This window comes from Stegastes partitus, unplaced genomic scaffold (assembly GCF_000690725.1).
Source record: "Stegastes partitus isolate 25-593 unplaced genomic scaffold, Stegastes_partitus-1.0.2 Scaffold716, whole genome shotgun sequence".
In the NCBI taxonomy this organism is placed as follows: domain Eukaryota; kingdom Metazoa; phylum Chordata; class Actinopteri; family Pomacentridae; genus Stegastes; species Stegastes partitus.
In genome coordinates this window covers 224,792-240,546 of record NW_007578447.1, presented here as the reverse complement: position 1 = coordinate 240,546, position 15,755 = coordinate 224,792, and the positions used below count along the sequence as shown (strand labels likewise).

Genomic DNA, 15,755 nt, shown 5'->3' with positions numbered 1-15,755 from the left:
CTGCTCCTTTGCTCTCCTGGTTCGATGCTAAACTACATTTTGTCGTCTTCACCTCACATTTAACGCAGTGTGAGCCTGTCTACAAGTATTACAAGCACTGATTGGATGTCCATGTCGACTTTAACACCTGCTCAAGTCATTCAAGCCTCTTCACGGACATCCAAGGAGCTACATGTGGATCAGATTTATTAAAAAGCCAACTGTCTCTGGCTATTTCCTGAGATCTGTCGAATATGCCAGCGTACACACAACGTCCGTCCGTCCGTGCCGCTCAGCACGTATAAATGCAGAAACGAGCACATGTTGCTGCACAGCCCAGTGTGTGCGTGGGTGTGTTCCCACTGAGTTTTCTTGCAGTATTTTTATCCAGCTGACTTCAATGTCATCATCTCCCCTGTGATCTGCGTTCAGTCAAAGACTCGCCCACCTAGTAACAATACTCCATTGTCTATTAGAGGAACAGAGGCTGAGACGCACAGAGTTCACCGCGAGGACGTTTAAATTAGTAATACAGACTTGCATCAAATCCAGAAATTCACTGGAGGTCTTGTCACCTTCCATTCCCCTGAAATCCTGGGGAGTAGACTGAGTTTGGACTGAGGCGGCTCTGGCAGAGACGGCCTGGTAGCCTGGTGCTGCTGAAGTGGGAGTAAAAGCCGAGGAACAAAAAGCCTTTTGTCCACAGTGACCCATTGTTGACCCGACGGATCGCACAATCCAAGGATGTGGCCAAAGCTCGTCAAGCAACCAACAGATAAATGACAAAGAAAGAAGCTGTTACTTTTAATTTCTTCCTCACTTTTTTTTTTTTTACTGCTTTAGTCTAAAAGAACAGATTTTTCCTGTCGTTTGATGCTTCATACGAGTGTTTTTGGAGGCAGATGGTGAGGTGGCTGCAGACTGACACCTGACAAGCTGTTGCTCTAAAAATAAAATTAAAAAAGCTTCAGCGTTGGTTCTGAAAGTGTTCCTGTGAAAACTGTGATTATACAAGATGCCGCTAATTTAACAAAAAAATCTCTGCAAAATTAAAAACTAATGCAGGCAAGTCTCACTAGTCGTATCTAGCTGTGGCTAGCAGCGGCTGTGGCTCAGGTGGTAGAGCGGGTTGTTCGATCCCCGGTTCCCCCCACATGCCCAAGCGTCCTTGGGCAAGACACTAAACCCCAAATGGCTCCCAATGGTAGATTAGCACCTTGCATGGCAGCTCTGTCGCCATTGGTGTATGAATGCGTGTGTGAATGGTGAATGAGAAACATTGTAAAGCGCTTTGAGTGCCGCAAAGGTAGAAAAGCGCTATATAAGTGCAGACCATTTACCATTTAAATTTAGAAATTTACAGTATTAAAGTTACATGTGAGAGTTTTATCTATTGAATAAAAGTGAAATAACGAAGTTTGCCAACGTAGTTTAACAGGCTTTTGATATAAAAAAGAAGAAAAAGAAGAATATAAGGCAAATTATGTTACAATAAACGGTCATTTTTGGTTATAACACAGTTCTGTTTTTGTTTTTTCACTCCTCTGGTCGTAAATTCTTTCATCGATTGAGTCTTAAGACATTGAAAAACATCTAAAATGTGAAATAGTAGAAGCCAAGGATGAACATACAGTTTCAGGAACACCCATGAGAAACATTTATTTATCTTTAGCTTTTTCTTTTTCTTTTTTTTTAGAATTGTAAGTTCGATTTCTTAACGCAACATGTTTCTACAGTGTTGTATATGTGACATTACCGCTAGCATTAGCTACGAAGCATTTTGCCACCATATCAGATCCAATAAAGCTGAAAGTATTATGAAGAGCAAAGCTGATTTTAATTCCTTATGGACTCCAATGGTTCATTTTTAGAAAAAAAAGTAGTATTTCTTCTTTTTAAAGTGTAGTTTCTCATCCTGGCTGCTGATTTTAGGTAAACATTGTATTAAATTCCATTTTTATTTTGGTCTTTTGACACCAAAAAATGTACATTTTCTTTAAGACACTTTATGGTTATTCATAGTTATGGATTTGTTGTGAGTTTCCAAGTCTAATGTAATAAAGCATCGACTAGTTTTGTAATTTTTACTGATATTTTCACGTTTTCCAAAAGTGCACAAGCAAAGAATGTTTTTAGAGGTCCATGTTTTTGACTGTAGACTTTTATTTTTTTTTCCAGACAAAAATAAATGCACCTGACATGAAATCAAGAACGCTTCATGAACAGAGAGTTGGTTCTGTCGATCACTTGGCAACAAAGAAAGAGAAAACGTTCCCATGTAAAAGTCATGGAACATGTCTTTATAGATTTATTTAGCAGCTGCAGAATACGTGTCGATTGAGTTTTATGGCCTCAGGAGTCCAGGAATCTGCAACTATCAGCGTTCTTTTATTGTTGATAGCGTTTTACGGGCAGTTTCTGTTCGATAGCAGTGTTGTGAACTCCTCAGCTTTAAAGTAAACTGAAGTGTGCTGAGAAGCTCGGTGGGAAAGCGGCCTGGGCTCTGGCAGCTGCACTGATCCTGCATTTCCTCTTATCGCAGACGAGCGCCTTCGGTCTCAGACTGACACAGAGTTCGCTGAAAGGACAAATTAATGTGAAACCAAAACTAGCGGCTCTACTTCTTATCTGTGTGGACAGTGGGGGCAAAAAAATGGCCTCTTAGTTTGTGAAATTAACCTTTATAAAAGACCCGAGCTGGTCTGCTGAGCAGGATAATTCATCTCAGGTGTTGCTTCGGGTCGACTGTGAAGCAGGAAACAGGAGGTAGAGCGATTGTTTGGTAGAAAACTGCAGCTGTAACTTTGAAAACTGTAACCAGAATAACATGAAGTAGGTCGAGGTTTTTCTGCTGCTACTGGAGAAGAAATAAACAACAAGTTGATGCATTCTGTCTCAGAAAAAACACCTGCTGTATTTAATGATGTCTACCTTTGTCTCCCCCAGCATGTGTTCACCATGGACCCTCTGAATGTGGAGAACGGACGAGGGAAGGTTCCACATGACCCCAGCTTCCCCTTCGCCAGCACCTTCAGTGGTACGTTCTGGCCTTCATCATTACACTTTATGGTCTATGCAGCTAATATGGTGAGATTTCTGTTTCCCCAGATAGTCTGGCCATGATCAATATCAATAATATTTGCTGAAGACAAAGAAAAAAAGACCAAAATGCCGACAAAAAAGAGAGAAAAATATTTAAACAAAAAGATTAAAAGGCCCAGAAGGCGGGTGTCCTCTCTTATAACTCAGTGCTTCATAATATAATCTCAATTTTATATCTTTTCGTGACAAAGCTTCCTCTTAGCATCGTCTTTGTGTAGTTTTACCTCTTTTTTCTGCCTCATCTGACTGTTAGTGTTGCCAAGTTTCCAAGTGTTTCCAAGTTCTTGTGACAAAGCTGTCCTCTTAACGTTCGCAATTTACCCCAAAAATACTCTTTAATGTCAAAGTGAAAATGTGTTTCTACGAAGTCATGCCAACTCCTTAAAAATATGAAATGTAAATTAAGATACTACTTCAGTGTCCGCTGCCTTTAAAGTGACTCAGCTAGTTCAACACAGCTGCAGCCAACCGGTGCTAGAATTAGTGAAACGGAGATCGTCTGATTGTTTAGTCACAATTTCTGTGCAGCCGGACAGAGTTTGAGCAGTTTTGCAAATAAGAAAGCAGAAAAATTGTAGTGTCCAGATGTGCACGGCTGATTGAGACCAAATCCACACAGGCTCAATGCAGCAAAAGTGCGTTTACTAAATACAAAACTGTATATTGTCAATAGAATCTGCCTGTTTACTCCGTGTCTGTGTTGAGTCTCTGAGTCCGTTCTGTGACAAAAGCAACACTTTTTGTTTTCTATCTTCATTAAATTGGCATTTTTCATGGAAATCTGTTTTCACTCTGATGCGAAAGAGTCTTTTTTTTTGTCAATGTTTGTCAAAAATTAAATTGACCCTGATTCAATATTGATAAGCAACCAAAAAGGCAAAACTTGCAGGGAAAGTTTGTATAGGTTCTCTATACGCTCTATTATTGAACAAATCTTGTTTCAAAAATGGTTTCTGTGTGGAAATCGTGTTTCTATTATTTACAACAATAAAGAGTTCATATTCATTTGTTCCACTGAAAGACCCAGAAGGCAGGTGTCCTCTCTCTTAACTCTGCATTTCATAATAAAATCTAAATGTTACATCTTTTCGTGGCACAGCTTCCTCTTAGCATCGTCTTTGTGTAGTTTCACCTCCTTTATCTTCCTCATCCGACTGTCAGAGTTGCCAAATTAGTCCCTGACCCCCCGTCACCTCCCTGCACTGATCCTGCAGTATTTTGACATGATAATAACTCCACCAACGGTGACTGGAAAAAAAAAAAGTCTCTGGCTCCGTCCTGCTCATAAATACACAGACTGGACCTGTGCTGAGTAGGTTAAACAGTTCTGGGTGTTTCTCCCTGAATGTCATTAGGTATTTACTGTAGCTTGTGATTTACGTGGGTGACAGACAATCCAGGGAGCCACTGAGGGTGGAGGTGCATGCGGTGTGAGCGCGCACGTATGAGTGTGCACGTGTGAGTGTGCACGTGTGTTTAAACATCCCCTCCTTTTTCTCTGCAGCTGGCTGCTTTCAGCATCAGAAATGATCCCACAACGTATTGTGTTTGGCAGGAAAACTTTAAACTGGAGCCAAATATTTAGTAGTTTGGACGTGAGCAGCGATACACAGTGGTCCGATAGACACAGAACAATACACAGGAATCTGTTCGGTGGAAGTTTATCACAGAAAGAGTGGCAGATCTGGAGCGATCCACACAGACCAGAACATACAATCATTATAATCATGTAAATGCTGGTTTGCAGATTTCAAAACTGGCTCAGCAGATATTTTGGCCTCTTCCAGGTCGATAAGGTTGTGTTGGATGACGAGACAGATTGAATTCAAACTCTTGTCTGTCCTTGACTGTCTGACCTTTGACCTCTGTAGATTTTCAATATCAGAGGTTAAGGAAACCAAAACTGTTCTCATTGCTCTCAAGTCTAATTTACATTTGGGAGTCATTTTTAAAGTTATGAGCACATAAAGAAAACAGAACATTAACATATAACGAGAATTTTGAGCAACTCATGTTCAGTTCAGGGCTGCAAGGTGGAACAGTGGTTTGCACCATCGCCTCGCAGCAAGAAGATCCCCGGTGAGCACACTTGGATCTTTCTGCATGGAGTCTCCATGTTCTCCCCGTGCAGCGTGGGTTCTCTCCGGGTTCTCCAGCTTCCTCCCACAAGGTCCAAAAACATGCTGAGGTTAATTGGTGATTCTAAATAGTCCGTAGGTGTGAATGTGAGTGTGCTTGGTTGTCTGTCTCTAAGTGTAGCCCTGTGATAGACTGGCGACCTGTCCAGGTGGACCTGCCTTGACCCTGAGTCAGCGGTCCTCAACCTTTTTTGCACTACGGACTGGTTTTACACAGGAAAAATCTCTACAGACTGGTCATTGTGCACATGACAAAAGATCGTAGTTTTTTCTATTAAAAAGTTTCACAAGCGAGTAAAATTACTTGCTAAATATGTTTTTACTCTTTCTTTTGTCTCAGTATCAAGTCTTTCCCACTTTCCAAAGAGGCTCTCCAGAGACATTTGGGTTTTTTTTAAAAATACATTTCAGCAGCGGTTAGACTGACGGCTTCATTTAACAGCCGGGCATGAAAACTGACAGTCAAGTGTGGAAAACAACCCCAGACAGAAGTGACGGGAAGACGAGCTAGTCTTTTTTCAAAGTAAAACCCCCTGTAGATTGCGCTGGAAATAAAAATAAAACATTTCTTTTTTCTTTTCTGTGCGGCCCGGTACCAAATGACCCACGGCCCTGTACCGGTCTGCGGCCCGGTTGTTGGGGACCACTGCCCTAAATCAGCTGGGATAGACTCCAGCCCCCTCATGACCCTAGTGAGGATTAAGCGGTGTGTAGATAATGGATGGATGGATGAAACCAAAACTGTTCTCGTTGCTCTTTGCACAAGTCTAATTTACATTAGGGAGTCATTTTTAAAGTTCTAAACGCATAAAAACCCCAGAACATTAACATATAATGAGAATTTTGAGCAACACATGTTCAGTTCAGCGTGAGAAACGTGAAACCGAATCATAGATGCTTGTATCATTAAAACTCGATGAAAGTCCAGTTCATTAGTTATCAACTCAATGATGTTGTTTTTTTTGTTTTTGTTATTTTAATTTCAGGATTTTCTCACATACAGCTTAACTCCCCATCAACGCTTATCACTTATTTCTGTTTGTTTGTATTTGCTGCTGAGATTATGTCATGCCACGTTGGTCTGAGGTGACTCTATGTGAGGTAAAGAGACGATGTGTGTGTGTGTGTGTGTGTGTGTGTGTGTGTTACTAATACCATTATAGCAGCCAAATAAAATAAGAGGAATTAATTTTCACCCGTGCGGCCGCAGGAGAGCTTCCTATGGCCAGATTCAGTTTCTATAATAGCTGGTAAAACATTCAAAACAGATGTGTGCTTAAAAATAAATGGCCTTATTATGAGAAACCACCTCTTGTAATTCTTCATTAGCTGTTTCCAAGTCAGCTGTTGTCTCATCTAATGAGCGATAACCTCGACGGCTCGGAGGTTTTTCATGTGAGAAACCCGCCGCGGGAAACTTTCTGGATCTTATTTCCACTCGCAGGAGTTTTCCGAGTTGTTGAAACTGAAAGTTGGTCCACAGCTGACGGTCTCAGCGGAGGATGTGCTGCGTAAAGTGTGTGAGAGTTTAGGTTTCAAATTGCTCTCCCAGTGTGTTCTGTATTGGATTTGTCCAATTTCCTCTTTTCTGCCCTGCTTTTTGCTGCATTTGCCTAAAACCGCAGGATTTTTCTCTGTCACCTACGATTTCATAATGTTCTTCTCTGCCAAATGTTCTTTTTATTTATTTTCCCAAATCGCTTTTTCTCTATTGCTTCTGTTCCTTCACATTCTTACAGCCTTTTGTAAACTGTGCTGTACGTATCCGTTCTTGTCCTCACTCTGTTTAACGTATTGTCTCTGTCCCATCACCTCTCTGCAGGTGGGGAGTTGTATACAGGACTGACGGCAGATTTCCTGGGAAGAGACTCGGTGATCTTCAGGAGTATGGGAGGTCGCTCCACCATGAGGACAGAGACGGATCAGAAACTCCTTCACGGTAAAGTTTCACTGTCTCACCAACGCCAATATCAAATACAGAAAAAACACAATGACATATAACTCCATTATCTTTGTGTGTTCAAAAAGTCATCAATTTTTTACCTGTTTGTTGTCAGATAAATTCAAAATCAGGTCAATTTTACCAGTGAAAATTGAACCACTGAAACCCAAAAGCTGCCATCAAGTTTGAAAGTCTTATCTTTAAAAATATAATAAAAAAAATTATCTTTAAAAATATAATAAAAAAAATAAAATAAAAAATGTCCAAAATGACAACATTCATCCATTCATCTGAGCCACCCTGCAGCCTGACAACATTCATCAAAGCTAGAAATTGTAAAAACAAGAAAGAATCTTTGAATGTTCAACTTTCTGTCAGCCAATGAACTGTCAGCCCATTTTGTTAAAAAAAATAAGCCAAATTTTTCCATAGATTTGTGATATTTTATCAAAACCACTTCATTCAACGTGTCTCATTTAAAAATGTGCCAAAAATAAAGGGCAGTTCAATTTTCATCTGAACTGCAGGCTGTGTTTAGAAATAGGAGACTAGTAACGAAGCAAATTTAAAATCTAAGTAGTCAAATATCTATAAGACCGTAGCGTCACCTTTTTTTTCTCCCCAGTATTGGTAACACAGATGGGCACTGACAAATGTTGTAAAGGTTTTTGTAAAACAACAAACAAACAAACAAATAAACAAATTCAATTCTTGTCTTCTCTTCTGTCATACTGTTAATATTATTGTTTCTTGGACAGAGATCCAGGACTCTATATGCTGTGAAGATGTGACAGGAACAAAACACACAAGAACTGCCTGGGCTTTAGAGGGTTCATTGATAATGTAGAACAATAAAACCAACACAAAATAAAAACATTAAAAGATATTAAAAACATGTACTTTTAAAGGTGCCAATTGGAAACATTAAAAGCAGTTGATGCATTAATTGAGGTACGATCATGAACAAACTGGCATTACTGCAGAGAGCACTGACAGCTCCTCTTCACCTGTACATTGTGTGCACCAGGTCTTAAGTTTTCAAGAGGAATGAAGAAAACTGGCAATACTTGCACATTTATTTTCTTTATAGAGGTAAAACAGAAGAGAAGTGCAAACCAAACAAACAGGAAAGCAGCAGCAGGAGGTGTTGGAAATAAGTTAAAAGCACAGAATCCATCAGTATAAAGAGCACTGCTGCACCAATAACCACTTATCTTCAATTATGTGCTTTTATTTGATTCTCCTTTTCTTCAATCAATCAATCCTTCTTCCATCTACCCCTGCAGACCCCAAGTTCATCGCTGCCCACCTCATCCCGGACAACGACGACAGAGACAACGACAAAGTGTATTTCTTTTTCACTGAGAAGGCCACCGAGGCAGGAGACAGGGAGGGAGCCATTCACACCCGAGTCGGACGAGTGTGTGCGGTGAGAAACCTCAGAACTGTTTCTGCTTAGCTTTTATTTCTGAACTCGTAAATGATGACGTTTCTATTAAAGCTGTCGGCTTTTTCCAGCTGCTATCTGGCCTCGCAGATAATCTTTCTTGCTCAAGTTCTGAGATATCCACCGCTGAGATGTTGGATGAATAAAGCATTAAACATTGATAGATTACATTTTAAAAGCTCGATAACAAGAAACAATGTCTTACTTACCCAGGATACCCCAAAGAGCTCAGTTATACGCAGACACACAGAGAAAGATTGAAGGATTTTCTGTGTGGGTGACTGAAGCCAGATGGTCAGGTGAGGTTCGTGCAAATATCCGATGCCAGGACGGAGACATCTGTGGAGGTGTTTCACATGAAGAAAAAGGTTGCAAAGGAACCTGGGAGTCCTCGGAGGCCTCTTGAGGATCTGTTATGCATCTCACATTTTGAATCAATGTCAAACCACAGAAAAGACGCAGACACGCTGATCCAGAAAGAGCCAACAATTTGATTTAGGAACTTTTTTCTTCATGGTCACACACAAACATATGCTGCATTTATTTTCCAGAACAAGAGGCTTTATGGGTTCATCCTCTTATTATGACAGTTTTGTGAGAAGACAAAAGTCTTGTGGGGCCATCAGATGTTTATTTTCCCCCCAGGGCTTGTGAAGGCATCGTGACATTCACAATTATCTAATTTTTTTACAATTATTTTCTTTTTCCAAAATGCCCACAGCTGTCAGATTTCCCAGCCGTGATCTCCATATGCTCTGCACGCTCTGTAACAGTATTTCACGCGTTGATTTGCCCATAAAACCATGTGTGCCGTGTGAAGCGCACGCAAAAACAAATATACGTAAAAGAGTGCACACAAGTACACGCTGGTTTCCTTGGAGACCGGTAGACTGAGCCAGAGAAGTTTGGGCAAACTTCTCACACAAAGTCTTCAGATTTAAACTTGCATCATCCTTTGTGTCTCTAAAGCTCTTCTTCCTCTTCATCCCTCTCTTACAAGCATTACAGTATTTTCTCTGCAGCCCTCGTTTTCTCCCTCAGGCCAGTGCTTGTCATCGCTTCCCCCGTGGAGGTTCCTGCCAAGAAGTCAATTATCACTGCTGATCCTCATTACACACAAAGACACACCACTTATATTCTGAAAAAGACAAGAAACTGTCTGGAGTTTCTCTTTGTACTACGCATTGTGTCTCATAAAGCAATATGAAGTGCTGCACCTCTATGTAAACAGCTCAACCAGAAGTAGAGGGACTCAGAAGTGTCTTCTGTCCAGTTTGACAAAGTTATGATGCTACAAATCATGAAAAGACAAACGAGTAAGGTGGATTTCTTTGATTTTACAAAAAATACAAAACATGGAGACAACATGTGCAACATTTTCCCAAGTGGCTGCGTGTGTTACTAATATTTAGGGGGGAAAAAATGGTGATTCTATAGTTTATTTATTATTATTTACGGTTTTATTTGCTTCCATCACTGTCTCCTATTGGGTTTGTGTACACACAGCCTGCAGCTCAGTCTAGTTCTTCCCAAAAAAAAAACTTGAATTCTTGCCACAAGACTGTTAGTCACAGCAGAGTTACTAATGGTTTCTTAGTTTAAATATCATACGTAGAATAAAGTGACAGAATAGCTCACCACAGATGAATAGTGGTGTTTTCACAGTTTTTTGTTCTCATAAATGTAGTTTTGCTGATTTTGTAAAGACGTTACTCTCAAACCTGCTGCCAGATTATGGGGTTCAGAGGATTAAATTGGTTTATCTTCATAGTTCATGACCAGCGTAGGGATTTGATACAAGAGGTAATCAAACACGAAGTTAAGTTTTGTAAACCTACAAAAGTCACCATACTTATTAAATCTTATATAAAACTACATCCAAAGCTACATCCAAGTTCTCTTCTTGCTTGTTTGTTGAATTTCCAGACTATTGAGCACACCTGAATATAAGCTGCACCCGCTAACTTTAAGAAGCAAACAAATGTTGTACATCTATAAGCCGCAGGTATCCACAGGTGTAACGTGAGATATTTACACAGAAAGATTTGTTAAACTTTTAATTAAATACATACCGGTAACATAAACAAATACCGTAAATGTTTTTTTTCTGAACAGTGCCTGTAACACGGCTGGTTAAGAAAATAAAAAAACACAGTATCCTACCAGGAAAAGTCATTAATCACTATCTTCATCTTCCTCCTGCACTAAAACCACTAAAGTCGTCTTCTTCAGTGTCGGAATTGAACAGAATTACTTGGTCACACACTTCCTCAGTTTGTCTTTCGTTGTCGCTCTCAATGTCACTTACGTCTTGAGGCAAATTCGTAAAAATGGTAAAAATCCATAAATTAGCCACATCATTGTTCAAGCCGCAGTGTTCAAAGCATGTGAAAAAGTAGCAGCTTATAGTCCAGAAATTACGATACGTCAGCAGGTAAAGTGACCAGTTAATTAGACTGAGGCACAACTGACTTATCCAACCAAGAATGTTTCACTCTTTGGCTCTAAGAACACAATGAACCTCTGGTCTGCATGTTACAGATTACTGTCCGTCTTCATTGACCTAAAACTGGGGAACCATGAATAAAATAAAGGCCTCCAGTCCTTCTGTGTTTGACCCAATATCAATGGAAACTTCTTAAATCATAGAGTCAGTCAGCAGCTTCTCCTCACCTCCATCATTGTTTCAGTCCAGATGCAGTGCGCTGCAGTACAGAGCCAAAACAATGAATGATATTTGGAAATAAATATGCAGCTGTGTTTTATAGATGGTTTTTATTTCTGTATTTTCTGCCAGAATGATGTTGGAGGCCAGAGAGTGCTGGTCAATAAGTGGAGCACCTTTATCAAAGCCAGACTGGTGTGTTCGGTACCAGGACCTCATGGCATCGACACACACTTCAACCAGCTTGGTGAGATACTAAATAACACACAAACTATTTGCAAGAGAATTTGCATTTTCACACATGCACACTTGCAGTAACTTGCAGGAGAATTCCTGTCTTCAGTTCACACAACACATGACCTGACACACTAACCAACATTACGTCCATGTGAAACAGAGGATGTTTTCCTGCTGAGGACCAAGGATGAGAGGAACCCAGATGTCTACGCAATCTTCAGCACCATCAGGTAAACACACGTGAAGCTTAATGCGTCATTATCAGCTTTAATCTGAAGCTTTGGAAATAATTATTGGAGCACCTGCTGTTTTCATTACTGCACAGCAGGCCTTCAACACTGATTGGATTTTATCATAATGGTTAAATAATTACAGCATCTTCTAAAAAAACATGAAAAAAGTCTTGTGATAATTTAATACAGGCCTTGAATTATGTTTAAATATGATGTATTGGAACTGTGAAAATGCCAATTTCACACTAGATGGCTGAGAACATTCTGTTATTTTGTGCATAAGCTGTTTATCTACACTCATAGATAGTCCAAACTAAACTGTCACTTAACGATGCCTAACAGACGAGAACTGTCAGATGATGAGAGGATCTCCATCTTGGTGCTTAACAAACACAGACACAGCAAAAAGAATAATTGCTAAGCAGCTTGAAATCAACAAAACAAGCATCTGTTAAAACCTCAAAAAGAAAACAAGCTGTGTCTTCACCAAAAACTGCAAAAGAAGAGGCAGATAGCAGTGGTCACAGTGGTCTGATAGGTGTTTTGAAAGCTGCACCACGGTGTACTTAAGTGTTTAGTTGTGTTTTCCCCTAAAATAGTTCCTTCCACTGAAAGCGTGAAATGTGTCATCCTGACTCATGGAGCTACTCCTACGTAATTAACTGGGTGTTGGTGATTTGGAGGTGCTTATTAACCATCACAAGCAACATTTTAAAATCTCATGTTTGCTGACATCCAGTGGTTTAACGTCCCACTTTGCTGAAGCGGTGTAACCTCATGGGTGAGTCCATACAACATAATGTGACATTTATTGTATATTTCCCTTCTGTCCTCCACAGTAATGTGTTCCAGGGCTTTGCTGTGTGTGTTTACCGTATGGCTGATATCAGAGAAGCCTTCAATGGACCTTTTGCTCATAAAGAGGGTCCTGACTACCAGTGGGGGGCTTATGAAGGCAGGGTTCCGTATCCAAGACCAGGCGTGGTGAGTCACCGTTTTCCAAGTATATCCTTTATTACTAAATCTACTTAAATGTTGTATTTACACAGCCTGGACTGTACTAAATATACTGTGTTTACTGTGACAATACTACATGCTGCTGCTTGGCAACATGATGAAGAAACACAAGATGCCCGATTCCACATATGCTGATGATGCACAGTTTTATATTTCTGTACCCTCTGCTGCTCTTAGTCCTGTAGAAATGGTTTGCACCCATATAACACTTTTTTACCTTAGTGGCTTTAATATTCACCCATTCATACACACATTCACTTCATCATGCAGGGGGGCTCGAACCCCTTGACACCTTGTTCTACCACCTGAGTTTCAGCCTTTTGAATATATACCAACTTGGTAACCTCTGTCAACAATATCAAACACTGTCTAAGACTTTTTACCAGGAGTATCATATAAATATATCAGATTTAGCTGAACAGTTTTCATCTGTGCTTGAAAGACGCATCTAAAGTTGAAGGATTTACGTCTCGAACTGATGCTGAGAAACTCTTAAATGCATTAATTTCCAACACTTCCATTTTTGTTGGATTAGAAAGGCTCGAGCTCATTTTAGAACACAGGAAACACTGCAGCTTCTACAGTGTGCACAAAGTTTATTCAACTTTAATGATTTCAACGAAACCTGAAAATTACACCGTTTGTGAAAATAGCTTTTATTGCACTTTTGTTCGATGAGTTTAACACAGGTTTTCGTAGCACTTCAGCAACAATTACGTCAATCACTGACTTGTAAAGATACGTTTATTAACATTTTTGCGACAGAGCTTTGAAGTAAATATTTAGTCTGACTTATTTTCTATTAAGTGATTATCTAGCACTGAAACATCATGCTAGTAAATGTATCTTTGCAGGTTTCACAGTTTGCAGGAGTCTGGTTTAAACTTTTAGATGTGCTTGTCCCTCTCATATGCAAATGCCTCATTAAATAGATGTGCAACAAGTTCTTTGTTTGACTACTTTAGTAAAAAAAAATGGGTAAACTTAAAACAACAGGCAACCACATGCAACATCTGACATTTAAGTTGACAGATTTGAGTTTAAAAGTTGCTTAATCAAACTCTTGTATCAACTTTAGCAAACTTAGAATTACTTGTTCAGTCAACTCATATTTGACCTGCGCTGATAAATTCAGCTTAAAAAACAACTATTGTCAAGTCCTAACAGTAGCTTGCTTTGGTCTCCAGGTGTATTTATCATTCACTAGTTAAGCAGTGCATGTTTAGATCCCCCCTGCATCATATTATCTCTGACTACACTCCAAACAGCCACACCCAAACACGGATTGGTGCATCACAGTTTTAAATCGGAGGGTGATTTATGCTGCAAGGAATGTGGGGAGTCGACACTTTATCAGGATCGTTATTAGATTAAAGGCAATGGAACTTATTCCTCACATCATTATTCTAACATTTCTGAAACTAGTAAAAGCAAATTCTAGCGGTTGTTGGGCTGACGGATGATCTCCTCCACAGAGGAACCCACAGCTCGTACAAAGACGGAAAAAAATATTAAAAAGGAAAAAGAAAAGCAATAAAAGCATTACAGATGAGGTGTAGAAAGTTTCCATATCAGTAAAGTAAACCGCTGGATGTGCCGGTGCAGCTGTGGTGCCTGTATACGGCACAGACCTTCTCCTGGTTTACATCCCGACTCTCAGCGGAGCTCCGTCATGTTCTCTCAACCACATCACTGTAACTCAGCCTTGTTATGCACACAAACACACGCGTCTCAGCAACACACATACACCATTACACTGTTGTGTTTGATTCCACCTCATTACCGGAGAGAACGGGAGTCTATGGAGGCAAGAAGGAATATGAATAATGTGAGAACAGAGCAGACACCTCTGTGGTTTCACTCCGCTGACTCTCTGATTAACTGGAATGTTTGGCCTGAAACTGAGAGTGAAAAAAAAAAGGGGGGGGAAAGAGAGAAGGAGGAAATGGAGGAAGAGAAGAAAGAGGTGATGATTCAGTGCAGGCTGCTGAGGAGGCACAGAAAGAAGAGGGATTGTTTCTTTCTCTGTGGTTTTAAAGTTAAAGTATTCACCCTGTCATCTTATTTAACTGTGTCAAATCACTAATAACCCAGATAAATAAACCGTAATAATCCCAAAGGACGTTCTTGAGCCAGATATTGCTCAGAAAAAAAACAAAACGACATAAGAAACGCAGTGCCTTAATAGTAGAAAAGCAATACGATATAAATACAGTACAATAGTGAGATAATTTAAGTCACTAAAATCAGTACCTTCACACATGATAATGAAATCTTGCAGCTGAGAAATAAAAATATGAAATACTTCTCCAGGATTTTTCACAGTAACAGATTTAGCCTTGCAGCAATGCAGACCTTCAGCTTTATGGAAAGAGTTTTGTTGGAAAAAGTCTCATGACTCAGCTCAAACGAGACATTATGCCACATCTTCTAAGTTCTGGAGACACTGTGGGCTTTCCAAGGCAAATCATAAAGTTTGGCCTTGCCCATTAATGATTTCTTTCTGGCGGGAGGTTTTTAAGGGTTTTTTTTGGTTTTGATGAGGTATTTAAAGTACAGACCTTGTATCTTGGTGGCGTGCCATCAGATGAGGATATCTCTATCATCAGTTAGTACAGATTTAAGTCCAGAAAAGGACCAAAAAAAAAATAGCCACAATAGAGGATTGTGTTGACTTTATCTATGATGTTTTTTAAAATGGAAAGATTTACGTTTACTATCAAACTGCAACAGGACAAGTTTTTGAAAAAATTGGAAAGTTGGATTGTTTATATTACAGCTATGTGGTCATTTGTTTAATGTGAAGTGTTTTTAAAAAAAATGTATTTATCTGTTTGGTAGATTGAAATGAGCATCATGGAGACAATCTGTAGATTCTATTAAGCTGAAATCTCAATTTGTACGAGTTTCAGCCTTCTTAAAAAAATATTGTTTCCCTCCTCTTTCTCATTGTATTTGTATTTTTACGTATTTTAATGGTCCTTATATGTTTCTG

General features: G+C 39.7%; 1 protein-coding gene across 1 annotated transcript in view; it reads left to right on the top strand.

The window, feature by feature from the left end:
- The window catches only part of sema3bl (sema domain, immunoglobulin domain (Ig), short basic domain, secreted, (semaphorin) 3bl), a 92,062-nt gene that overhangs the window by 62,900 nt on the left and 13,407 nt on the right, over window positions 1-15,755 (top strand). Inside the window, exons 5-10 of the mRNA XM_008291093.1 lie at window positions 2,926-3,016; window positions 7,042-7,158; window positions 8,448-8,590; window positions 11,406-11,520; window positions 11,671-11,740; window positions 12,583-12,727. Coding sequence (XP_008289315.1) covers window positions 2,926-3,016; window positions 7,042-7,158; window positions 8,448-8,590; window positions 11,406-11,520; window positions 11,671-11,740; window positions 12,583-12,727 — 681 coding nt within the window. The remainder of the gene's footprint in view (window positions 1-2,925; window positions 3,017-7,041; window positions 7,159-8,447; window positions 8,591-11,405; window positions 11,521-11,670; window positions 11,741-12,582; window positions 12,728-15,755) is intronic.